Below are 24,750 nucleotides of genomic sequence, written 5' to 3'. Positions count from 1 at the left end.
AGTAAGCAGATCAAATTCAAACCCAATGAAAATGACCTTTAATTATATGGGCAATTAAGAGTGAAGAGCTTATAGTTGCAGATCACATTCAGTCTCTGAAAATGATCATTATAGCAATTATTAAACTTTATTAAAATTGCATGAAAAATTAACTGGAATTTTTATGAAGCAAACAAATTGCTTAATATTCAGATCTTTAATTCAATACATGTAAATTCATTCAGAACAGAATTTGATGATGGTATTGCAACAAATGTAACGGAAGTTAGAATTTGTCCTGGTGAATCTTACTACTGATTCCATTTGTTGTGGAAATCCTGTTCAGTCATTATGGAACCCTACAATGCCATTTCTAGTCACTTTTATTGTAAAACCATAGTGTAAAATACAAATGCATTTTAAAAACCAGTGTTTGAAAAAGTTTTTATTTATCTGCCAAAACCTGAGTTCAGGGTTTGGAATCTTCTCTGCAACAGCTAATCAAAACACAGTTATCTAAAGTCGTACTTCCTACATTGTCATAAGCTTTCCCCCGGGAAGTGTGGAACACTGAACTTGAGTTTTGGCAGGTAAGCAAAAGAGAAACTGCTTCACAAGTACTGTTCAAAAATATTTCTTTTAAACACACATTAATTAATGATTTGGCCTTTAAAAATATTTTAGTCTTTGTTTATTTGTATTTTATTATATAATATTTTGTATTTGTTTATTTTTAACAAATTTTTAACCATGGCAATAATAAAGCAGAGTATTAGTGTATAAATCTAAATCTGTTATAGGTTTAGACAAGTAAGGAGAGACATTAGACTAAACATATACACAGTAGGATTTTTAAATCCAAATAAGTGGAGTGAAAATTCTGGAAGTGGTTATATCCTATATGATCAGGTGTGCCAGGCTTGCTTTTTTTGTGTTAAATTTGTTATCCTTTGGGCTGTGGGCTTTTTCTGCCTGTTGTCTTTGTTTATGCAGCTTCCTGCCATTATGCAATCCAAGGATGCTATCTTTTCTTCTCTTGAAGACATGTCATTTTAATTTGGTGTTTTGTTAGATATTTTAAATGCTTTCTGACTTATGTGTTTTTTTAAAATTTCTAGGCTGCTTTTTATTTGCATTGTATAGAGGGTTGATGTCATAAAAACTGTGAAAGGTGTTTCTAGCTAGTTTGTTGTTGGAATGGGAGTTGAGGTGTTACTGCATCTTTCTGCATGCTTATTTAATTTTTGTAAGTCTGGGATTTGCTGTATGCAGAAGAGGACATTTTCAGGTCCTTTTAATATTTTAAAGAGAAATATTATTAAATGATGATAAAGATTTGTTCCATAATTATATGGTTGGATCTTAGACTTTCATAAATTAAAGACAAGAGACTGTCCATAGTCATTTCCTGGCCAGTGCACGATAGGAATGTTAAAGGTAACTGACTCAATCAGCATACTGTTTGTGTATTTATTTGCATATCATAGTCTAAGCAGCTAAAATTTCTTGACAGCTTAATTGCTATCTTTCACTTTAATGATTTACATGGCATTTTGCAGCCAGGAAATTAACAGTTGCCTTTTGATAGTATAGCTGTGAAATGTTGTGAAATTTATTTACATTTAATTAAATAAGCAGCAGGTTCATAACATTAGTATCAGGGGTTGGATTTTTTAAAAAAACAACTCATTTCCATTGGAATTTGTGTTAGAATGAAGGGATAAAATGAGAATGTCTTGAAGAGGTCCAGCCTATGTTTTGTGGTGCCCAGTGGGATCACTGCTAGATTTCCATTACCCACATACTACATGTGAGGTCATTGGAGAGTTTGGCAGCTGGACAGTTCAGGTCAAGTTGAGGCCTTAAAAGGGGGTGGTGGAGGTTGATAGCAGCTGGAATGGAGGGTCAGTTTGCGTCATACCAATGAGAAAGGCCCAAGCTGTACTACAGAGGCAGGCTCCAATCTAAATCAGGCCTGTGAGCTATCGAGATCACAATTGCATCTTGAAAAAATGAGGAATCTGAGAAGTGTGGGGCTAGGATGTAGCTTTATGCTCATGCTAACATGCCTCAGACTGACTTTGGCTTGGAACTAGTTCTGAATTACTAACGTTGCATGCTTGTGCTCTGACTTGTGCACTCAAAGTTAGTCTACTCTAAAAGTCCACTTCTTGTTTATCTTAGGTTTTAGAGGGTACTGAAAGCCAGTATTCTGGAATGCAGATTGGACAGCTGCAAGATGAGGAGGATGAAGCTGCAAATGTTCTCCATGATGAATCCTCAGATCCTTTCAGAAATTCTTCCCTTGGTATGTGGATAAATAGGAAAAATCAACTACAAAAATAGTAAAAAGAAAAGGAGTACTTGTGGCACCTTAGAGACTAAAAGCTTATGCTCTAATAAATTTGTTAGTCTCTAAGGTGCCACAAGTACTCCTTTTCTTTTTGTGAATACAGACTAACACGGCTGCTACTCTGAAACCTACAAAAATAGTAGCATCTTTCATTTGATTTCCAGCAAGACTGATTACCTATTTTATGTCTACCAGAAACAAATATAAGAACATTCTGATGAAAGTATAAGATGAATCTTCATATTTTACTTGTTAGTTCCAGGCTACTTTTTTTTAACTGTTTGGCAATAAAGTTCAGTTAAAAGTCTGTGATTTCCATTTATATCTTAAATGTGCTATGTATTGCTTTTTTCTGAAGCCCTTCAGCAACCACACTTATTGAAAAACATGGGCCATAGCAGGCAGCCTTCTGACAGCAGTGTAGATAGATTCATGACAAAAGAAGAAGCAGTAGAATCTGGTGATCATGAAAATAAGGTAAGACGCATTCTCTCACTCAAGGTGGGTTTTTAAGGTAGGTGTTGTTAAATTTTCAAAACAAGCATACATGAACAGAACCAATGGAATTCTGTGCATTATAAGCAGATAATTTGGTAATATGTACAATAGTTGGTATACTTTACAGTGCATGTCCCAGCTTAAAAAAAGTGCATTTCAGTCATCAACATTCTAACTTGTAATTAAAACTAGATCACATAAATACATTATCTTGACAACTTATTTATACAAAAGATGGTATACTATTAGGCAAACATAAATAGACAAGTCATGCAATTAAGGGTGTCAGAACCGTAGAGAGAAAAAGAACAACTCCCCCTTGCTGTGTGCATGAAGAGTAGCAAAGAGATATGTAATGAATTTTTGATCTGCTGCTCAAATATCATTGAGCTGACCACCATCTGCGATGAACATATACAACAAAGAACTTCCAAGGAGTTCAAGTTGAATGCAATGAGTTTTATATGGAAAAAAAAAATTAATCCCCAATACTGAAAAAGTGTGCCAGATTCTCTGTCATACAGTTTTAGATAATAAAATAAATTTGACAGGATGTTACTCTTGAGCTGGTTTCCATATTATGTTTCCAGAAAGCTTAACTTTGTAGTCGACAGAGCCTCATGGGCAGTCTTTTGTCAAACAGCAAGTCTAGATAAATAACAGTCTACCAGAACTGTCGTATTGTAGTTTGCATTGTGAAATAAGAACAATTCTAGTGCTGGTGGTGTCATCTTTGCAAAAATATTTGGTTTTAGGGCATTCTCACAGAAGATGTATTTAATGTGCCTCTGATTTATTACCAGGGATCCTAGTTTTTCGTGATTAAAAAACCAAAATTCTCTGATTAAACCCCCGCCTCCCATAAAATCTGTGTTTTTCCATGTTTAAAATAAAATGCTGAACTTTAATTTCCATAGCCGCAATATAAATAGGTGTCAGTTGAACACAATGTTTAATTGATATATTCACAATTTTTAAGCTGGCAGGCCAAGCCCTGCCCATTTCCCTGATTATGCTACTGTATATTATTCTATTTTTTTCAAAAATATAAATTAAAGGATCTCTGTAAAAATGCAAATTCTGTGTTTTTTCCATGGCAAATAGATTTATAGAATCCTTGTTTATTACTTAATGTTTCTAAATTGTGTTCCCTTTTATGATTTTTTTAATTTAAACGTAATCTTAAAAGCATACATAAGACCTGTGATTTGCTTTTTGTAACAGCCTTCCAGAATAAAGGGAGATATAGGTCACTACACAGATGGAAACTCTGCTCCTCTGGTTCACTGTGTTCGTCTCCTATCTGCTTCTTTTCTGCTTACCGGGGAGAAAGGTGGTAAGTTGCTTTCAAAAACAGTGATGGCTTATTGTCTGCCTCAATATACAAAACAAAGTGTGATCACTTTATCTAGTTGTTTGACAGCTCTTCATCGACTGAGTGTATGGTTTTTCATGACAGGACTTTAAAGTATGACAGCAGCTTGTAAAGAGCTTTGAAAGGATTTCTAGCCTATTTCATAATTGCTGAACCTAGTTTTGACCTGCTCGTTCCTGATAAAATTATATTACTGTAAACTTGCTAATCAAATATTAAGTTTAAAAAAAATATTTTAAAGGATGTTTTAAATGGTAAAATAACCAGATAACTTGTTTTAACTCCTCCTTAAGAGGGCAATTCTCGAATTGTAATCAGTGGGGAGCTGGCAGGTCACATAATGATGATGCCAGGAGCTCCTCCATTTTACCAGTGGTTTACATGGGTGTCTAGATTTTTGTATAGCATGGTTAAGGCTGGTATACTAGTAAAAGCAACTAGAAACGAGGAGGAGCTTGCTTAGACAGCTGTTGCATAGGAGAAGGAAATGGGTTTTTCTGTCTTGTACCAGAGCCATCAGCAGGAGTGGAACTGCCTGCTATCAGTGAAGCCACCATCCTCCCCCAACCTTTGTTACTTGCTATACTACTGTCAGCTGTGTTCTCATAAGTTCTCTTATAAGCTAAGTGTGGAGACTGGAAGGGGAAGTCTTCAAGGAAAACCTAGGTGGTTCTGTTGTTATAGGAGGTGGTGGTTATAATTTATAGCAACTGTTCTCTCAAGATATTAAAGAACTCTACAATAACAGCCGGTTTATGCATCTGTGAAATCAGCATACTTACATCAAAAGAGTGATATGAGGCTGAAGTGATTCACCCAAAGTCACGCACTGTCTTTGGCAAATCTAAGTACTATTTCCCAGGCTCTTGATTTCCATACCTTTGTACTTAAAAAAACAAAACAAAACCCAGACCTTCCTCCTATGCTCTGCCTGGGAGGAACTGGTTCATGAGGGATACCTTATTTTCATTTTGTTGTTGAGCATCCTATGGGACTCGCAGAAATAAGACCCAGCTCCTGCCCTGAAAAGCTTATAATATAGTTGTGGCTATAAAAATTAATGATTAAGGCTACGATTTAGTCATGGAAGTCACAGAATCTGTGACTTCCAAAGACCTCTGTGACTTCAGCCCTGGCGGCTGGGAGCTGCAGGGTCCAGCAGCCTCTCACAACGACAGGAAGCTGTGAGGTCCCCTGCCACCTAAGGCAGTGGTGCCCCCAAGCTCCCAGCCGCCGCAGGCAGGGAACATATCCCGCAGCTCCCTGGCTGCTGGCAGCGGCATGGGGGACACAAGCGGCAGAATGAGGGACCCCCGCAGTTCCCCGGCTGCTGGTGGCTTCTGCCGTTGGTTTTAGGGAGACCCTAGTGACTCCTTGCCACCGTGGGGGTAGGGGGACCCTGCACCTCCCAGCTGCAGGTGGTGGTGTGGGGGCCTGGAGCTCACAGCCACCTGGCATCTGCCCACCCTTTCCCATTTTATCATGGAAATTTTTAGTAAAAGTCAGGGACAGGTCACAGGCTTCCATGAATTTTTCTTTATTGCATGTGACCTGTTTGTGATTTTTACTAAAAGTATCTGTGATAAAATCTTAGCCTTATTAATAATCTCTAGTGCCACTCTGCTCTCTGTCACAACCTAAACCAATACCCCAGCATTATATGAGGGATGTTTTTAGAGGTGCCCTCTTTCAGATGAGATATAGCACACAATTCCTGATCATTTGTGGATAGTAAAACCTCCGTAGCACTTCTGCAAGGGTAGGAGAGTTTCTCAACCTCACCGTCCCAGTCACGTTCCAATTTGGGTGAATAACTTCTGTCCAGTGGAAATTCTCCTTACAGTTTCAATTGGATGTGGCTGTGTTAGACCTGAGTGACTGATTTGTTTTTCCTCATTCTTGAGCTCTTGTCAGCTTGACCTCAAAATGTAAGAATTCTAAGAAAGGCAAAAGGAATCTTTCCTCACCCACATTTGCTTACTATTATTACTATTTACATTACCATAGCACTTAGGAGCCCTGATCATGGACCAGGACTTCATTGTGTTTGGGTGCTGTACTAACTCAGAACAAAATGGCGGTCCCTGCCCTAATGACTTTACAGACCAAGTATATGACAAGAGATACCAGATGGATGCAGACAGATATGGAAGTACCAGGAAAAGTTGAGCTATAACTTGTCAGCATGACATGTAGTGGTCCCTGCGCACAAGTGGTCCCTGGTAACAAACCTAACCATGGTCAAGTTGGTTTTTTTTTGTTTTTTGGTCAAGTTTTCACGGCAAAGGAGAGTTTTGAGGTGGGTAATGAGAGAGCGTTGCAGATGCTTATGGGAAGCAACTCCCAAGTGTGTAGGGCAGCATGGGAGAAACCACAGCAGTGCTTGTTTGAAAATTTAACGCGTGAACAGCACAGACTGGTATCATGAGCTGATTGAAAGTGAGCATCGACAGCTCAATAGCAAGTGAGAGATGATTGATAGTAGAAGGCCTTGAAAGTGAATTAAAACAGTTTGTTTGAGGAGATGGAGAACAGAGCTAATGACGGGATTCAAAGAGGGGTGACCTGGTCAAAGCGAACAGTCTAGGAAAATGATCTTTGCAGCAGCATTCTGAATGGATATGAGTGGGGTAAGATTGCATTTGTCAAGGCCAGAGGCGAGATGAGAGCTTTGACTAGTGTTTTAGTTGCTTGGCTGGATAAGAGAGGCCATATTTGAGAGAAGTTGTGCAGAAAGAATTAGCATATTTAGATATAGACTGGATGGGAGCACCTAAAGAGAGATGGTGCCCAGATTACAGGGTTGGGTGACGAGCAGACGTTCTTTCATTTTTATGCCTTTAATAAAAATTCTTATGGGTTTCTTAATTTCCTGTACAAATTAACACAGTTTAGATAATCTAGAATACTGTATTTTGAAACAGCAATTATTTTGCCTTTGGAATGCACCATGCTGCAATAAAATGTCAGGGAGCTATTTTCAAAAACGCTTTCTGGTGCAGTATGCCCATTCCTTTTTTTTTTTACATGGCTTTGTCTGCTTCTGCAGTGGGGATAGCTGTAGTTTTTAAAACTTAGATAAGCATGTCACACTAGGATTGGATATATTCTTTCCTGTCCTAAACTATCTAATATTGTGCACTGCTAATGCAGCTTCCACATGCTCAGTGAACGGAGAAAGCTAATGTTTAGTAATTGGAAATTTTTTAGGAGGAAGGTGCTGTATAAATGATTCTAATAGGTGCAATTATTGGGTCTGCATTAATACCTTGTCAGTAATATTTGTCCAGGTTAAGTTGTAACAAGATATTAATTTTGCTCTTTAACAATTGAAAGTAGTTACTTATGTTCAACATTTTTTTTTTTCTTTTTTACAGCTTTAGTTCCTGATAGGGATGTGAGAGTCAGTGTAAAAGCATTGGCAGTAAGCTGTATTGGAGCAGCTGTTGCCCTTCATCCTGAATCTTTCTTCAGCAAACTGTATAAAACACCTCTTGAAACCATGGGAGAAGAGTATGGTATGTTGAGGTTACATTACAGTTCCCTACTCTATTGCGAAAAATTTTAACTTGTTGACTTTTTAATACATAATTTAATCCTTATCTAAACCAGTTCAGTTCTTTAGTGTACACAGAGTTCACTCAGTACACGTATACTAGCCACGTCACATCAGTTTAAGTATTACTCTGTGCACACTACTGCTGTCTTAGACTATTTCAGTTACAATGCCCACATTTCCCAACTTAACTATGAGAAGTGATGAACACTGAGAATTTGCAGCAGTACCAGTGCACTATGGGACAGTAGCAGGAGAACTAATTAAATCATCTCCGCTTGTCTACAACTATGCTGACACTGAACCAATTAGTTTAACCAGATTTGAATATGCTAACGGTAATCTGTTCTAAATGATTAGTCCCTTTCATAACTGTTTGTAAACCATTTGGTGTGTCTGTGTGGATGCTGGGTGTTGTACAAATGTTCTAGGATTTTTAACAGGTTTGAATTTTTCTGTGTTAACCAAGCCTTAGTGTTACACTTCAGGAATCCTGTTTTAGATCTCACCATTACTATACCCAGTGCAAAATTATATGTCTAGGAACAAAGAATATAGATCAGATTTAGGATGGGAGACTATCCTGCAAAAATAGTGACTCTGCAAAGAAGTTAGGGGTCTTAATTGATAACCAGGTTAAGAGATGGCTTCAGCCTCCACGGCGAGAGGGTGAGCGTCCTGGCTTACGCGGATGACCTGGTCCTGACCGCAGACGACCCAGAGAACCTCCAACGTATGCTAGATGCCACCAGTCGAGCTGCCAATTGGATGGGGCTCTGCTTCAGTGCAAAAAAGTACGCATCTCTCCACATCGAGGGCAGCAAAAGGGACTCGGTGCAGGTGACAGAGTTCCAGATCCAGGGCGAGCCCATCATCTCCCTGGCAGAGGGGCAGGTGTACCGGCACCTCGGCACGCCGACGGGTTTCCGTGTCCAACAAACACCCGAGGACACCATCCAGGAGATCTTACAGGATGCCGCCAAGATTGACGCCTCCCTGCTAGCACCATGGCAGAAGATAAACGCCCTGAACACCTTCCTGATCCCCCGCATCTCTTTCGTCCTAAGGGGATCCGCCGTGGCGAAGGTACCCCTCAACAAGGCAGACAGGATTGTCCGGCAGTTGAAGAAGCGGCTGTCCCTTCCCCAAAGAGCCAGCAATGAGCTGGTCTATATCGCCAACAGGCATGGCGGTGCCAATGTCCCCCTCATGGGTGACGTGTGATCACCCACGCCTTCCGCCTGCTGACGTGTCCCGACGCCATGGTAAGGAACATCGCAGCAGACGCCCTCCATGACACAACAAAGAAGCGGATCAGCAGAGCCCCCTGCAACCAAGACACCACCAGATTCCTGAGTGGTTCTCTGAATGGCGAATTTGGACAGGATGGTGGTAACATCGCTTCACTGTGGTCCCGCGCTCGCAATGCCACGCGTCGCCTGGGGAAGCACATCGACTGTCGCTGGGAGTGGTGCGAGGAGCGCCAGGAGCTGGGAGTCCTGGTGCTGCAGATCAGGTCCGACGACAACACCATTGTCACCCCGAGTGCCAGGGGCATGCTGGAGAGGACCCTTAAGGCAGCCATCCACTCGTGTTCATGGAAACCCTGAAGTGTAAACCAGACCAGGGTAAAGTCTTCGAACTTAACAGCAAGTGGGAGCCAGCAACCACTTCCTCACTGGGGGCAGCTTCACCTATTTCGCTGACTGATGGTTTATCCACCACGGTTCAACTGCGTCCCGCTCAACGGAGCCGTCCACCACGGGAACCGAGACAAGCGTTGCAGGAAGTGCAGCTACTCCGAGACCCTGCCCCACGTCCTGTGCAGCTGCAAGCCCCACTCCAGAGCCTGGCAGCTGCGCCACAACGCCATCCAGAATCGCCTGGTGAAACCGTGCCTGGGGGAGGTCGCTGTGAACTCCATCATCCCCGGGATGGACAGCCAGTTGTGACCTGACGTGGTAGTCACCGACGAGGACCAGAAAAAGATCATCCTTGTCGACATCACGGTCTCCTTTGAGAACAGGACCCCGGCCTTCTGCGAATCCCAAGCTCGTAAGCTGGAAAAATACGACCCCCTGGCCGACACCCTGAGAGCGAAGGGCTATGAGGTGCAGATGGATGCCCTGATTGTCGGAGCCCTGGGCGCTTGGGACCCCTGCAACGAGCGTGTGCTGCGGACCTGCGGGATCGGTCGACAGTACGCAAGGCTCATGCGGCGCCTCATGGTCTCGGACACAATCCAATGGTCCAGGGACATCTACATCGAACACATCACTGGCCACCGACAGTACCAGGAGGTGTGAGCCGGTACAACATCGTGCATCAACCATGGGAAAGGGTCTGAGAGACTTCTTCATTGGACCATATGAACTGGAACCATAAACTCACTGAACATTAAATCCCACCAAATGAGGGTAGATCCATCCTCATCATCTACCTGCTCATTATACTCCACACCTGATCATAGCCATTATATGAACAACATACCCCCATATCTCAATGTCTGTACTTTGACCTGCTAAACTTTTATCCCAACTGGGGAGATTGCAGATTATGTATTCCTTACGCCACCCGCTCCTAAACTGAACTTCGCACCCCTTGATAATCTGTATCTTATTCCCTGATAACCAGAAACTTCTATGCCTAACTGTACTGTTTTCTTTTTACTTCAACATTATCATAATAAAATTACTAAATCTGAGCTCCCAGTAAGATGCAGTGGCTAAGAGGGCTGATGCTATCCGTTGATGTATAAATGTAAATACCAAAAGGTATTACCTCTGTATGTGGCGTTAATGAGCCTATTACTTAAAATGCTATCTACAATTTAAGAAAGGATGCTGAAAAATTAGAAAGGGATCAGAAAAGACCTAGAAGAAATATGTGAGATCTGGAAAATGTGCCTTATAGTGAAAGACTTTAAGCTTAGTCTATTTAGTTTATCAAAGAGGAGTTTAAGGGTTAGGTGACTTGATCATAGTCTAAGTACCTACATGGGGAAAAGATTTCTGATGATGATTTTGGACTCTTTAATCTGGGAGACAAAAGAATAACCAGATCCAATGACTGAAAGTTGAGGCTACACAAATTCAGACAGAATATAAGATACAGATTTTTAAGGGTATAATTAATCAGTGGAATGACTTACCTAGTGACGTCGTGGATACTGCTCCACTTAAAGCTTTAAACCATGATAGGATCTCTTTCTAAAAGAGATACTCTAGCCAGCCAGAAGTCAGGGGTTTGATGCAGGAGTTGGGTGAAATTCTATGGCCGGTGTTACGCAGAAGGTCAATGTTAAGATATAGTTATTCAGGCCTGTCTGTAAAGAATTTAGTGATAAGAAATGTATTCTTATCACTTGGCTAGTTATAGAGGTATAAAAGAGAGAATCAAAATCACTGTCTGCCAGCGTAAGAACTTCTTCTTCTCTTACTGTGACAGTCTGAGACCCTGTTCTTAGGCTAAGGCCTTTGACTAAACAGCAGAGGCAGCCATAAGCTGGGAAGCGACTGGTCACCTCCTCACATTCCAAACTAGTCACATTGAAAGCAGGTGCTATTGGGCCGTTAGGAATACAGTCCTGTCCTGATAATGCCTATCGCCTCCAGAGAAAGGGAAGTGCCTAGAAGATGTAAAAGGAAACTTAGTTTGATAGCATCCTGTCTGGCAAGAACTCACTTATCAATAGCTGAGATGTGAAATCCTCACTTCTGTATTGTTTTGTCATTATAGTTCCCACTTTGCTATTGTTTGTCTGTATAATCTCTGTCTGGTTCTGTGATTGTTTCTGTCTGCTGTATAATTAATGTTGCTGGGTGTAAACTAATTAAGATGGTGGGATATAATTGATTACATAATCATGTTTACAATATGTTAGGATTGGTTAGTTAAATTTCAGGAAAATGATTGGTTAAGGTATAGCTAAGCAGAACTCAAGTTTTACTATATAGTCTGCAGTCAAACAGGAAGTGGGTGTATGTGTGTTGGGGTGGAAATGGGAACAGGGAATGGGGGTGGGGAAATTGGAATCATGTTTGGCTTAGGGGAGGAATGGGAACAGGCACACAGGTAAGGCTCTGTGGTGTCAGAACTGGGAAGGGGGACACTAAGGAAGGAAAGTGGAATCATGGTTGCTGGAAGTTCACCCCAATAAACATTGAATTGTTTGCACCTTTGGACTTCGGGTATTGTTGCTCTCTGTTCATGCGAGAAGGACCAGGGAAGTAAGTGGGTGAAGGAATAAGCCCCTAACAGTCAGACTAGGTGATCATCATTGTGGTATTTTTATTTTTTGAAAAGTTTGTTTCTGCAGCCTACTGTCTCTCATAGGTCTGGGTATCTGGGCTGCGCTCCTCTATCTGTAGCTCATGGAGGTGGGTCAGTGTTCTGGTGCTGTGTGGTCTGGTCACCAGATTCTGTCTCTGCAGCAGCAGACAATGGTGGGGTTTTTTGCTGCCTCATTCCTTCTATTTTAACTTTACTGCCCAGTTTTTTGGGCAGTGGAGAGCTGTTCCTCCTCCTTAGTTGTTGTCCTCCTCCTTCTTGGGTTGGTTAACCTCCTGTGGGTTCAATTCTCCCTGAGCCTCTACTGCAGCTTCTCTGTGAAGGCTCCTCTGTCTCTTAAAGACATGGAGGCGCAGCAGCAAAAGCACTAGAGCAAATCCAGGCAGTGCTCTATATGTGAGGTAGCCTTCCCAGGCTCAGCAGATGGAGAGTTGTGCTGAGCCTGCACCCAGCCATCCACCCCTAAGTCCGTTAGGTCTTGGGTCAATGAGTCGGATAGGTCCCCACTGAGGCAGCTGTAACTCCAGCTTTGGAAAAATGGATCAGGAACCCCAGTGCAGAGCAGGGAGAGGTTCCAAAAGCAAGGATCCTGACCACTTGACTCAGGTTAAGTCCTGGGGACCTCAGCAGAAGAAAGATGGGAAGTCCATGGGGCCATAAATCCCCCCCTTTCCAAGTGGGTCCTGAGCACCCTGAGGAAAGAAACCGGGCTTCTAATCAGCCCCTTCCAACCAGAAAGACTCTGACAATGAGTTACTTCCCTCCCCTGTCCCAGGGGGAATGGGACCCTATGGGTGAGGATTCTGAGACAGACTGCTGAAGAGGGTTCCAGGCCCTAGGGAAGGTAAGCTGCAAAAGTCCTCACCAGAGCTGAAGTAGAACTTCTGTACTCTCAAAGTGTGTGCAAAAGGTTAAACAAAAAAAAATGTGAAAAGCTAAAATGGGAAAGACAAAGCACAAAAAAAGTCTTCCTTTTGCCCACCAGCTGTCCTCCACTGAGGAAAGTGAGCTGTCTGGCTATGAAACCTGAGTAGGCTCCAGTGAGTAAGCCTCAGAGTAAATTTCTCTGTTTCAAAATCCTCCCCTGATGCTGCAGTACCCCTTTGTTCCTCCTTTGAGGAAGTGATTAGGGATGAATGGAACAAGCCTGATATGGGTCAGCATGTTAACAGGAGCAACCTTAGGGCTATATAACATTCAGGAACCAAAGGGCTGTATTGCTGAGGTTGATGTTGCTGTTATGTCCCTCTCCAGGGACAAGGTTATTCCCTCAGAAGGTGAGTTCTTCCCTGAAGAGCCCACAGATAGAAAACTGGAGGCTGCTCTCGAAAAGGGCTTTGAACCCTCTTAGGTTTCTTTAATTTATGGTATTAGCAATAATCTAACCAAACATCTTAATTTGCTCACTAAAGGACTTTATAACTTAACTTTAAATCACAATGACCTTGAATGAAGGTCACAATGAAACTTACGGATATGATTTTTTTTAAAAAATCCAGGTTGGTGCTTTTTAGGTATCTTTGTAGTTGGGTAGTGGATTTCTAAATAGCAGCTTTACTTAAGTTTGAAGAACTGCTGCATTTGCACAGCACTTGGTCTTGAACATTTTTACTATTTTTTGTTTAACACTTACTGTGATAGGATTTAAAGACCTTAATCAACTTCCCTCTGTCAGGAGCCATTGAAAGCTTACTCTGCCATAGTTAGGAAGGACCTCTGCAATTATTGTGAAGACCCTGTGATGCAATCTGATTACCCAGAGTACCCAATTTATGATATAAAATTACTCAAGAATTCCCATCACATCCTGTCCATGATAATATCATGTTATGATGGCAAAACTATCTTGATGTGGGTAAACCGGATTACGACCCAGAAACTAGATCAAAACATGTAATTGGATGTTTCAGAACTATTTTCAGCCAATATGGTGTATTTGCTAGTCTCCTGTTTTAAAAATAAATAAATAAAAACAATCAGAAAAAGTTAAGTTTGGCATAAGTCCAGGAAGAGCAGATAAGGAAAACCGAGTGGAAATGTTGCAGCACACACTATACAGTTTTCAGAGTAGCAGCCGTGTTAGTCTGTATTCGCAAAAAGAAAAGGAGTACTTGTGGCACCTTAGAGACTAACAAATTTATTTGAGCATAAGCTTTCCTGAGCTACAGCTCACTTCATCGGATACATTCAGTGGAAAATATAGTGGGGAGATTTATATACATAGAGAACATGAAACAATGGGTGTTAATATACACACTGTAACAAGAGTGATCACTTAAGGTGAGCTATTACCAACGGGGGAGGGGGGGAGACCTTTTGTAGTGATGATCAAGCTGGGCCATTTCCAGCAGTTGATAAGAATGGCTGAGGAACAGTGGGGGATGGGGGGTATCTGATTCTCTTACATAGCATTTTCAGTAAAACCTTTGGAGGCCGTCTTTCAGGGATGCTTTAACTAGAACTAGGCATGAAGCGTTTATTTCCCTGCAAAAAATTTTCCATTAAAATATTAATTTTTTTTCATTTTAACTAAAAAAAAAATTTCTACAGAATTTCAGATGTTAATCAAAAACAAGTTATCAGTTTTCAGGAAAAAAACTGAAATTTTCAAACAATGAAAATCCAAATAACTTTTGGTTTTTGAAGTATTCATTTTTGATGAAAAACCTGAATTTTTCTGTCAGAAATGGATGTTTCCAATGAAAATTGTTGTTTTGATGGGAAAAGTTATTTTTCACTGAAAACTGTTTTGAATGAAAAATTTCTCCCAGCTCTGGCTTTAACCACTTAACTCTTGAAGATCCTTGTTGCTATTGGCTTCTACTTGGAATCTTGATTTATTTGTGTGTGTGCATGTGTGTGAGACTAACTTTTGGTGCTGGGTTGTTACAGTAGAATCAGATAGTAATTACAGTATTTGTTAAACCTCGTTCGTACTTGGAGGCCTAGTATGTAACAAACTTTTTTGCATTTGGTTAGAAAGTTTACATGAAATTGAAAGATAAATGAGGGAAGAAATTAATAATTTAGTAAACTGGTGCATCTCATATCTATATTAAAAAAAACAAAATTCTTCACTATGAAGGTTTAAAAGCAGCTCTTTTAAGGTTTGGTGATGGTAATGCTTATAGCCATGCTAGAATATTATAGGATTGGAGGTGGAGAAGAGCAAGGACTCTTCTACTGGATCCTGCAAGGACAAAATATTCATAGATTTTAAAAGTCTGCGGGGCCATTCTGACCATCTAGTCTGACCTCCTGCATAATGCAGAGCATAGAACTTAACCAAGTAATTCTTGTATCAGATCCAATAACTTCTAGTTGAATTAGATTTTTTTATACATTTTATATACATAATTTTTTCTTTAAATCAAGATTGGGTGGGTTTTTTTAAGATTCCTAGTCATGGAATAAATTGTCTTCTAACACAATACCTGTTTTATACTATGTTAGATATTAATTGGGCCACAAGTATAATTCTAAAACTGCTGCTTCATTATTAATTTAGTGCATGCTTGGATGATGATTTCATTTAATTTGTTTTTGATGCAGCTTTATGCCTCGTTTATAATAGCTGATTTAATGCAGTCTATTTTACATTCTTTGTAAGCAATGTCAGTAGAAGGCTTGTTAAATCCTAGAACTAATATTTTTAAAATAAAGTAGTTGTAACTTATTTTCTCAGAAGAGCAGTATGTATCGGATGTTTTGAACTATATTGATCATGGAGATCCCCAGATTAGAGGAGCTACTGCCATTCTCTGTGGAACCATTGTCTACTCCATTCTCAATAAATCGCGGTTTGATGTGGAAAACTGGCTAGCAAATGTCAGAAGTTCAACAGGTAACAGTTGAGTTATTTTGAGGGGGTTGTTTTGGTGCATGTAGTGAAAACTTGGCCCTTATTGTTGCATTATTTCTTTCTTTCTTTCAGGAAATCTCTTTTCTCTAGTAGACTGTGTACCTCTCTTACAGAAAACTCTGAAAGATGAATCCTCAGTTACATGCAAACTGGCTTGTGCAGCTGTGAGGGTAAGCAAAATTTCTATTGTTGTTGTTTGTTTATATTACCATAGAGCCCTTGTTATGGACCAGGGTTCTGTTGTGCTAGGTGCTGTAAAAACATAGAACAAAAAGATGGTCCCAGCCCCAAAAGCGTACAGTCAAAGTATGAGAGGAGAAAGCACATGGATACAGACAGATGGAAGAATACAAGGAAATAATTTTGTTTAGCATGATAGGCAGTAGTTATTAATGCACCCAGTGGCCTAATCATTCTTCAATTTTTGTAAGCATCATAATCAACAAGAATTCGGAGGATAATGAGAGAGCTTTGTAAGGGTTCACTGGGAGCTGCTCCCAAGCATGAGGGACAACATAAGAGAAAATTTTTTAGTAAGTGAGCAGTGGAGGCTGACATGATTAGTTGGTTGATAATAGGTGGGAGTTAACATTTGGTAGTGAAAGAAAGATTGTGGAGAGTCTTGGAAGTCAAGACAAGCAACTTATGTTTGATGCACTAAAAAGGGGGAAGCCATCTTAGGGATTAAAAAGGAGGGATGATATGGTTAAAGTGGCAAGTCAGAAGAATGATCTTTGCAGCAGCATTCTGAATGAATATAAGTGGCACAAGATTACATTTGTCAGGGCCAGTGAAAGGGACATTGCAGTAAGCGAGATGATGAGAGCAGAGTTTTAGCTGTGTGGATGGATAGGACAGGTCCTAGCTTAGAGATGCTATGCAGAAGATTCTGCAAGATTTATACATACCCTGGATATGGGGACCGAGAGAGAGAGAGATCAAAGATAATGCCCAAGTTTGTGGGGAAAGATTAAGAGCTCTATTTAAACCATGTTGAGCTTGAGTTGATGGCTAGACACCAATGAAGAAAAATCAGGCAAGCAAAAATTTTAGGTTAGACAGAAGGCGACAGGTGTGGAGTAGAGGTAATTTCTAAGTCGTCAGCATAGAGATGGTAGTTGAATATGTGTTTGTGGGTCTGATTACCTAGCGCTAAGGTGGGGAGGGAGAAGAGGAAGAGAACAAAGACTTTTTGGAACCCTCACAGAAAGTTGTAGAGGAGCAATGATACTCTGATGGAACAATTAGAGAGGTAGGAGAATCCGGAGAGGGCAGAGTCACAGAAGCCAAGGGAGGACAGGATTTCAAGAATAGGAGTATGGTTCCCTGTGTTGAAGGTGGCTGACAGATCAAGGAAAATGAGGTTGGAATACTGATTTGGAGCTTTGGCTAAGCAGAGGTCATTAGACTTTGGCGAGAGCAGTTTAATTGGAGCACAAGAAGCCACACTGGAGAGTGTCTAGGATGGAATTGGAGAGAGGAACTCTGGTCAATGAAGTATAATAGTTTAAATATGTGAAAAATTCACATTTTATGGAAACTGGGCTCTTTACCCTATAATCCATGATGATTTTGTGTGTGTATGTATACAGTGGTTGCACTTAAAATTCATTTTATTTTTTAGAGATTTACTGGTTCCAGTGGCATTCCCCATTTTAAATTTACGCAATGTTGCTCAAAGTGTGGTGTAGAGTCTTTTAAAACTTTGGAAAATTTAGGGAGGTGTAGGGATGGCTGGATGTGACTTTGGACACTTAAATTTGGATAGTCCTCAATTAAGCAGCATAAGTAATTCAAAGCACTTTACAGCTATTCGTTCTCAGAGAGAAGTATATTACAGTACTTTTGTAGACAGATAAAGTGAGGCATAGAGGTAGAAGAATCCAGAACGTTTACATGACTTGCCCAAGAACACATAGTGAGTCAGCGCAGAATTGGGGATAAAACCAAGGAAGTATGACTCAATCTCTTGCTTTGACATTTAAATTTACTATTGCTCCCGCATGCCCCCCGCCCCATCCCGTAGGAATCACTTCACTAGGGAAGAGGTTTTTGAGTAGTTAGAGGTAACACTCAAGCCCTATAGACCGTGGCTCCTAAGGTCCTGTCTTGCTGAGTCTAGAGGTCTCTTGCCAGAGTTTGGAGCCTTCAGATTTTCCTAGCAGCTGACTAAGCTCCGTGCCGAGCCCCTGTAGAGGCTTTTATTTTAATACCTCTGCAACACTGCCTCTTCTTTGTCTCTTTTGAGAGCTAAACATTCCCAGCCTTTTCATTCTCTTCATATCCAAGTTTGTTCATTCTTCTAACCATTTTCATCATACATCTCTGGATCCCTTCTATTATTCCCATGTTTTTTGAGATAGGGTACATTTAGGCCACAAAAACAGATTTTTCAAGTTTCATGAAATCTACAATAATATGAGTAGAATTAAGAATTATTTTTAAATTTTAATTAAACAGTTTACTTAACAGTTTCTTAGAGTATTAGCAATAGGTTGGTTTTAGGTTTTTATATGTGTAAGCCCAAAGTTTGTGCAAGAAGAGACGCTCTCTAAATCAATAAAAGGTAGTATAATAATTAAAAACTTGTGTCTCTACCTTTTTAGCATTGCATCATGAGCTTGTGCAGTAGCAGTTATTGTGAACTAGGTTTACAGTTAATCATCGACCTCCTTACTCTGAAGAATAGTTCTTATTGGCTAGTGAGGACGGAGCTTCTGGAAACTCTTGCTGAGATAGATTTCCGGTAAGTGTGCATATTTCAGTAAGTTGTATTGTGGCTGTGCATATGGTACATTGTATGGGAGACCTAGCTTGTGAATTGAAGTTTGAATAGCTTGAAAAATTAATGACCCTCTTATAAAACACATCCTCAAGATTGGCAAGAAAGCTGCCATTAACATCAGAGTTCACAGGATTGGACACATTAGCAACTTCTGTGTGTTCTTTTAATCTGCTTGAATCTGTCTTCTAAGAAACTGTGAACAGATAGATATGACCCAATGTTCAAAATAACTAGGGACTCCTGTGAAATCTGTTGGAGTCCCAGATATGCAGCACAATTTTTAAGCTTCTTCTTAGTTTTTTGTCAACTATTTCCCACTTTTCACTTATTCCAAAACACTGTTTCGGTAAATAATACTGCACTTATGCCCTTGCTTTTACATTCCCTTGTTCTCCAAAGGCTTTGAGATAGAAGTCTTATTTTAAAAAGTAAAATAATAAAACATTGCCCTAGTTCAGCATGTTGGAAATTTTAGAATGTTGTTTCAATATATTGTCTCTTGAAACAGATTAACTAAAATGTGCTAATTCTGACTTTTTTGCTCAAATTAATAAAACTAAATTTTATTTCTTTTAAAAATTAATTAACTAACTATGTAATACTTAAGAAAAATTCTTGTGACTTTAATGATGGTTAGTAACATGGTCTGCCTTTGTCCGTTTTACCTATTAAGATTAGTCAGCTTTTTGGAAGGAAAAGCAGACAACTTGCACAGAGGTGTTCATCATTATACTGGGGTAAGAAGCATTGTTCCCTCTAATTTTTCCACCCATATGCGGAATGAATTTTGTTATGTGCGCCGATATGGAGGTGATGTGTGACATACCACCTCCATATTGGTGCACATAACAAAATTCATGTGGTGGGGCCAAAGGGTTCGGGGTGTGGGAAGGGGCTCAGGGCTGGGGCAGAGGGTGGGAGTGCGGGGATATGAGGGCTCTGGCTGGAGGTATGGGCTTTTGGTTGGGGCCAGGGATGAGGGGCTCAGGGCTGGGGCAGAGGGTTGGGTGTAGGGTCTGGGGTGGGACCAGGGATGAGGGGCTCAGGGCTGAGCCAGAGAGTTGGGTTCAGTGGGTGAGGGCTTCGCCTGGGGGTGCGGGCTCTGAGGTGGGGCTGGGGATGAGGCATTTGGGGTGCAGGAGGGTGCTCCAGGGCTGTGACAGGGAGAAAGGATTCCCCCCAGCTTTCTCTCCCCGCAGCAGCACTTGGGCTTAGTGGGAGAGGCACCACTCCCCTCCGGGGCTGGGGCTGCAGGATAGGTGCCCCTCCCCTGGCCGTGGCAGATTTGGGACCGGTGTAGGGGAGCTATAGTACATCCGGGCTGCCTCAGCCGCTGCTGAGTTCGGGCTGGGGTAGGGGTGTCCCTCCCCTATCTGCAGCAGGTCCCTGGGTAGGTTTCCTGAGCACCTGCGCAGTGCTAAATAGGCTGCTGCGTGCCCATGTGGCAGCGCACCTTACAGGTAATTTAGGTAAGAAGCCTATCTTTTGTATATTTATATCAAAGCATTATGATTGGGGGTAAGGCATTGATCCAGTAAAACACTTGAAGTTATATGATTAATTTTAATCAGGTGCTTAAGACCTACTGAAGCCAATGGTTTATGCACGTGCTTTGCTGAATCATGGCCTAATTATTAGTACTGGGCGTAAAGTTCCGTTTCTACTGAAATACAGATCTTTATAGTATGATTTTAAAAAGTTATAATCAGATTATTTCCCTATGTAAATGAACAGTTTGTTCAGCAACGTAGAAGTAAAACTGTTATATTGGTAATTTCTATCTACAAAGGAATCATACTTTTACATGTTGGCTCTACAAAATACGTCTTTAATAATCTGTAAAGTTCGTCAGAGCAATTAATATGTGCTATGATGTTTCATCTTTGCTTATACTAATCTATTCCCATAGCTATTAAAACTTCAGGACAGAGTGCTCAACAGTGTTGTAATTTACCTTCTTGGTGATGAAGACCCCAGAGTGAGACACATAGCTGCAGCTTCTTTGATGAGGTATAAGCTAAAACAAAGGATTTTAATAATATGCTAGCCTAATACACCATGTACCTGCAACGAAATAATACTTACCACTTACTTAACACTCTACATTTTAATCCTTGTTTTTATATATATAGCTATATATCTATACACACATGTATACACTACTTGTGATGGAAGGAATACATTATTTCTGAATCACATTTTGTTTTGAATTATCACACAGTGCTTTCCATTTTTTAAAGCATTGCATAAACAATCATCACAATACTCCTGAGGTGTTACTTCTTCGCCAAAAAATTCTGCACACAGTATTTTAAAATTCTGCATATTTTATGTATCAGAATAACACTCTCTAATCACACCAGTTTCAATTATTTTGGTAATTTATTTCAAAATACCTATCCGTAGCTATGTCTGTATTGTTAGACACAAACTCCCGCAGGAGCAGAGAGTTAAAGAAACCCCTATGACAACCCCTTTCCTGTCTCTGTCCCATCACCTTCAGAGCCGAACTGTGGGGCCAGACTCCCTCACCCCTCCTCTACCCGAGCCCAATTGCGGGTTGCCCCCACAGCCCAGACATTTGCACCCCTTCCTCCCTCAGAGCCCAGCTGTGGGGCGCTCCCCAGCCCAGACACTTGCACCTCCTCCCCGCCAGGGCCTAGCTGTGGCCCTGTCCCCTCCCTCTGGCCCCCCCAGCCCAGACACTCTCACCCCATCGTCCCCCAGAGATCCAGAGGGAGAGAAAGCCTGATACTAGGTTCCAGGCTTGTATGGAGTTGCCTGCACTTTACTTCCTTACTTCAGGGCATGCTGGGAACTGCAACTGCTAGGACCATCCAGCTCCCTCCCCCTCCCCCCCAGCAGTGTCTTCTATTTGGAGCTGGGAAGCTGGGCTCCGCTGGGTTCAGCGGCCGCTAGTGGCAGCCAGCAGCCCATTTCTGTGAGGGGGAAAAAGGAAATTTTGCGCAGAACGTTAATTCTGCACAAATTCTGCATTGCGCAGTGGTACAGAATTCCCCCAGGAGTAAGGTGTATTATCTCTACTGTACATATGAGGAAACTGTGACTCCGGTAAGTTGTGATTTATTCAATGACATGGAGGGAGTTGGTGGTTAAGCTTGGAATAAAGTTCAGGTACTGTATTGATTTTTCAGTCTTGTGAAAGGAATTAGAGCAGCCAATCCTGTAGCAGATGATGTATGGCTACCATATTCAAGAATGGCATTTGGGAATGAAGGAGTTACATGATTAATCCCTGGGGTGCCACTCTTCAGTATCTCCCATGTCCATGTCTGATTCAGTGGTATAGCACGTAAGCTAGTGTTAGAAAAGACTGTTCTTTGCCTTTTGAATGAAGGGAAAGTTGCCAGATTAGTGGGTGACAATGGAGAGGGCAGGGATTGGGAAAGAATTGATGTCAGAAGTTTGAAGTGGTTTATACAAGCCTGCAAAAGATTGATCCTCAAAATCCAGGGTGAACAATCAGGAAGTATTGGTCAGTGGGTTATCCTGTCACTAAATTATATTTTCTAGTGCTTTTAAATTCCATCTATGTTAACAAAAATGAATTGTAACATCCCACTATAATTTACACAAGAAATCTGACTCAACATTCAGTTTTCAGTGCACTACAGCTTTTCTAACATGGTAAAATTAGTTGACTTGCCGGAGTGTGTGTGTGTGTGACTCTGTGAATTATTTGGAATCAGAAGCTAAAGATCTTTTTGGCATGTGCCCTCAGAGAGGGAAAGAGGCAGGGGAAGAAAATTGTTTTACTCAGCACCAGTCACTGCTGTAGATATTTTTAAATGACTTTGTTTCCAGTGTAAATCTATTGTATTCCTGACTGGAATGCTAGTGGCCACAATAGAAGACAGTGAGGGTAAAGGTAAAATTGGAAAAGAGGGTGGTCTTCAAGTCTCCAGTAAGGATATAAATGGTTCCTTTGAGGTAAATGTTTGAGGAGAAAGTGTGAGTTTGAGTTTCGAGTAACAATTGTAATTTTAAAAATCAACACAGATTTACCCACATGTCTGCCTAAATTGTACATTAGATCAGTTTTTGTGATATCTATTTTTTTAAAAAGGGATTTGCTTACTATTTTACCTGTTATCTGCTTTATTTAAGGCTTGTTCCAAAGCTGTTTTATAATTGTGACCAAGGACAGGCTGATCCAGTAGTGGCAGTGGCAAGAGACCAAAGCAGTGTCTACTTGAAACTCCTAATGCATGAGACTCAGCCTCCATCTCACTTTGCAGTGAGCACTATCACCAGGTACAGTATTTGCAGTATTGCATTTGCCTTGCTCTAGGTAAAGAAAAACTGGCCACAGTTAAGTGCCTAAATTCTGTTAAGTGCTCTGTTGTTGCCACAAAGACTTAAGTGTGTGCTTAATTTTATGCACTGTGAGTATCTTCATTTACTTTAATATCTCTTTTCAGGATTGAGGTCTTAGGCTTGATTTTTTTTCAAAGGTGCACACCCTTTAGAGTCAATCAGAGCTGCGAATCCTCAGCACTTTGAAAATTAAGCCTTTTATACATAAGAACCTAAAATTAGCATCAAAACTTAGAAGATTTTATCGACTGCAGTGATGATTTAAAAAAAATCTTCCCTTTGCTACTAATTCATTAAAATTATTAAAAGTTAATACTAGAAATCTAATTACTCGTCAGTCATTTTTGCTGTTTGTTTACATTTTGCACTTCATTTAGCTTGAGCTGTGAAATTAGACTGGTCTATTTAGTCAACTGAACCTTTAGTTTTCATCCACAAGCACATTGCTGTTGTGCGTGGAATGCTAACACCAGAAGGAAATTGTTAAGTAAATTGTTTTAATTAAAATTTAAAAATAATTCTTAATTCAACTCCTATTGTTGTAGGTTTCATGAAACTTGAAAAAACTGTTTTTGTGGCCTAAATGTACTGGTCACCCTATCTCAAAAAACATGGGAATAATAGAAGGGATCCAGAGATGTATGATGAAAATGGCTAGAAGAATGAACAAACTTAGATACAAAGAGAGTGAAAAGGCTGGGAATGTTTAGCTCTCAAAAGAGATAAAGAGGAGGCAGTGTGGCAGAGGCATTAAATAAGGAATGGCATAAGATAATCAGGAGCACCCAATGTCACATCTGTCTTTCATTTAACCTTACTGCTATTGGACACTCAATGAAAGTGAAAGGCAATAAATTTAAAACTGATAAAAGGGAATACTTTTTAACACAAAATTCAAATAATCTCTGAAACACATTACTCCATGGTAGTGGCATTTTATATTAATGAAACCACCCATAAGTAAATTAGTATATGTTTTTAAAGAGGGATATAAACATCATGTTTCAAGACATAATTCAATCAGCAACTGATGAGATTAGGAAGAAACTTTCTGCATTGGGAGGATGGTAATTCCATAAATGGCAATAGGTTTTCCGAAAACTTTTCTGAAGCATCAGGCTCTGGTTAGTCTCTGACAAAATACTGAATTATATGGATCATTAGGTAAGGCAGCTCCCATGAATTGCTGTCTTTTTTTGTATCTGACCTGTTCATATATACCAAATCAATCCCTTTTTTCCTGTCATTCAGTCTATTAAAATAATTTGTGTTTTCAAATGCATCTCTTTTCCCTTTTACATTTAAAACCAAACCTCTTATATTTAATGGAATAATACAAAATAAGTCAAATGTATTCTAAACTGGAGGAAAAGGTTTTTCGTCCTTATAACTATTGCCTGTTGTGTTAACGTAGTAGGGTGTTTTGCTGCATTAGATCTTTTTTCTGTTTAAACTTTAAGTGATAGTTACTTTAATTCTATGGTTATATTATTTCCCCCAACATTAAAGTTTACCAAATGCTATGAAATTAAACGTTCAGTGATGAAAGATGTAATCTCAAATGAGGTGCAAAATGTGCTTTATGAAAGAGCATTTTTTTGTTTTTACGTGAGTATATTAAACTAATTAAAGCATGGTAATATTCTTAAAAGGGTCTATAAAATGAAATTTTGAGTGGTTCTTTGTGTGATTTCCCATGCAATTCCACTGTAGA

At 40.4% G+C, this 24,750-nt stretch overlaps 1 protein-coding gene across 3 annotated transcripts in view; it reads left to right on the top strand.

Moving 5' to 3' along the window:
* HTT (huntingtin) overlaps positions 1–24,750 on the top strand; it is a 190,995-nt gene that overhangs the window by 45,410 nt on the left and 120,835 nt on the right. For all 3 annotated transcript variants that reach the window (XR_006280578.1, XM_038399202.2, XM_038399201.2), the window contains 10 exons: positions 2,164–2,287; positions 2,691–2,809; positions 4,055–4,166; positions 7,583–7,723; positions 15,737–15,895; positions 15,986–16,083; positions 18,520–18,659; positions 19,372–19,435; positions 20,608–20,708; positions 22,827–22,973. Coding sequence is in view for 2 of the 3 variants with exons in the window: in XM_038399202.2 (XP_038255130.1) it covers positions 2,164–2,287; positions 2,691–2,809; positions 4,055–4,166; positions 7,583–7,723; positions 15,737–15,895; positions 15,986–16,083; positions 18,520–18,659; positions 19,372–19,435; positions 20,608–20,708; positions 22,827–22,973 (1,205 nt within the window). In the remaining variant the exon portion in view is untranslated. The remainder of the gene's footprint in view (positions 1–2,163; positions 2,288–2,690; positions 2,810–4,054; positions 4,167–7,582; positions 7,724–15,736; positions 15,896–15,985; positions 16,084–18,519; positions 18,660–19,371; positions 19,436–20,607; positions 20,709–22,826; positions 22,974–24,750) is intronic.

Source organism: Dermochelys coriacea, chromosome 4, assembly GCF_009764565.3.
Source record: "Dermochelys coriacea isolate rDerCor1 chromosome 4, rDerCor1.pri.v4, whole genome shotgun sequence".
Lineage (NCBI taxonomy): Eukaryota > Metazoa > Chordata > Testudines > Dermochelyidae > Dermochelys > Dermochelys coriacea.
Note: the sequence above shows the minus strand (reverse complement) of the source record. Positions and strands in the feature narration are given on the sequence as shown.